Source organism: Mandrillus leucophaeus, unplaced genomic scaffold (assembly GCF_000951045.1).
Source record: "Mandrillus leucophaeus isolate KB7577 unplaced genomic scaffold, Mleu.le_1.0 Scaffold3549, whole genome shotgun sequence".
Classification (NCBI taxonomy): Eukaryota; Metazoa; Chordata; class Mammalia; order Primates; family Cercopithecidae; genus Mandrillus; species Mandrillus leucophaeus.
Window position 1 is genome coordinate 6,207 of NW_012103753.1, and position 1,117 is coordinate 7,323.

At 60.5% G+C, this 1,117-nt stretch overlaps 1 protein-coding gene across 1 annotated transcript; it reads right to left on the reverse strand.

Annotated features, from left to right (window-relative positions):
• Positions 1–512: 512 nt before the first annotated feature.
• Positions 513–958, reverse strand: LOC105546347 (ral guanine nucleotide dissociation stimulator-like 3; the record flags this gene model as incomplete). The annotated part of the gene is made up of 2 exons (XM_011989524.1): positions 513–728; positions 816–958. Coding segments are annotated over 2 exons (359 nt in total), but the record flags the coding sequence as incomplete, so codon positions are not given.
• Between the last annotated feature and the right edge of the window lie 159 nt (positions 959–1,117).

Below are 1,117 nucleotides of genomic sequence, written 5' to 3' on the forward strand. Positions count from 1 at the left end.
TTGTTTGTTAAGAAACATTGGTCTCACTATGTTGCCTAGTCTGGTCTCAAACTCTAGGGTTCAAGCGATCCTCCCTCTCCCCAGAGGGTTGGGATTACAGGAGTGAGTCACTGCGCCCGGCCTGATCCCGTGACTTGTGACGCCAGATCGGACACCTGGGTCTTGTCTCACGGACAAGCTACTAAGACTCCCACTCATGCCCTGGGAGTCCCTTCCTCCCTCCTCCCTCGGGCTCCAGCCTCTCCCCTAGCTGCCCCTCCAGCCCCTACCTCCGATCTTGACTTCTCGGGTCCGGGCTCCCTACTTCTCCCAGCTCCCTTGGGACCTAGTCGTGCCCGCAGCCTCTCTGCAGGACCCAGACCCTCCTCCCTGAACCCAAGTCTTACCCTAGGCATCAACTTTCCACCCCCTTCCCTCCCTCGCCTAGACACGCCCCTGTCTCTCTCCCGAGCCCTCGTTTCTTCTTGCCCCAGGGCCCGCCCCTGCATCCCCTCCCCGCGCCCCCAACACACCTGGGCGATGCGGATCCACTTCTCCAGCCGCTGCGCCCTCTGCGGGGCGGTCAAGCCCGGCGCTCCGAGCACGGAACCCAGCACACAGCCGGTCACTGTGTTGAACTGGGCCACGGTGGCGCGCACAGTGGGGGAGGCGCCTGCAGCCCCGGGCCGGTCCCTCTGCGACCACACGGAGCCCAGGCACTCGTAGGACCTCACCTTGGAGAAGAGCTCCTGGGCCAGGGGAGGGGTGTGGGATTGGTGCTCAGCAGAACCTGTCCCCTCACTGTGGCTCATCCCGACCCAGTCCGGGATCCTCACCAAGTCCATGAGGGTCAGCTGCTCGGCCACCTCGTCCACGTTGAAGTCCAGGAGCTGGGGAGCTTGCGGCACGAGTCCTTCCTCTTCCTCCGCGCAGGCCTCTGCAGAGTCTGGGTCAGAAGTTTGGGCAACTCTGGGAGGTCCTGATCATTAGAAAGGGTTACAAACTCTCAAGTTTGAATCCAAGACTGGCTGTGTGACCTTGGGCAAGTCCCTGTCCCTCTCTGAGCCTCACTTTCCTCATTTGTAAAGCGGAGAACTCTCGGAATTTTTTTTTTTTTTTTTTTTTGTGACAGTCTTAC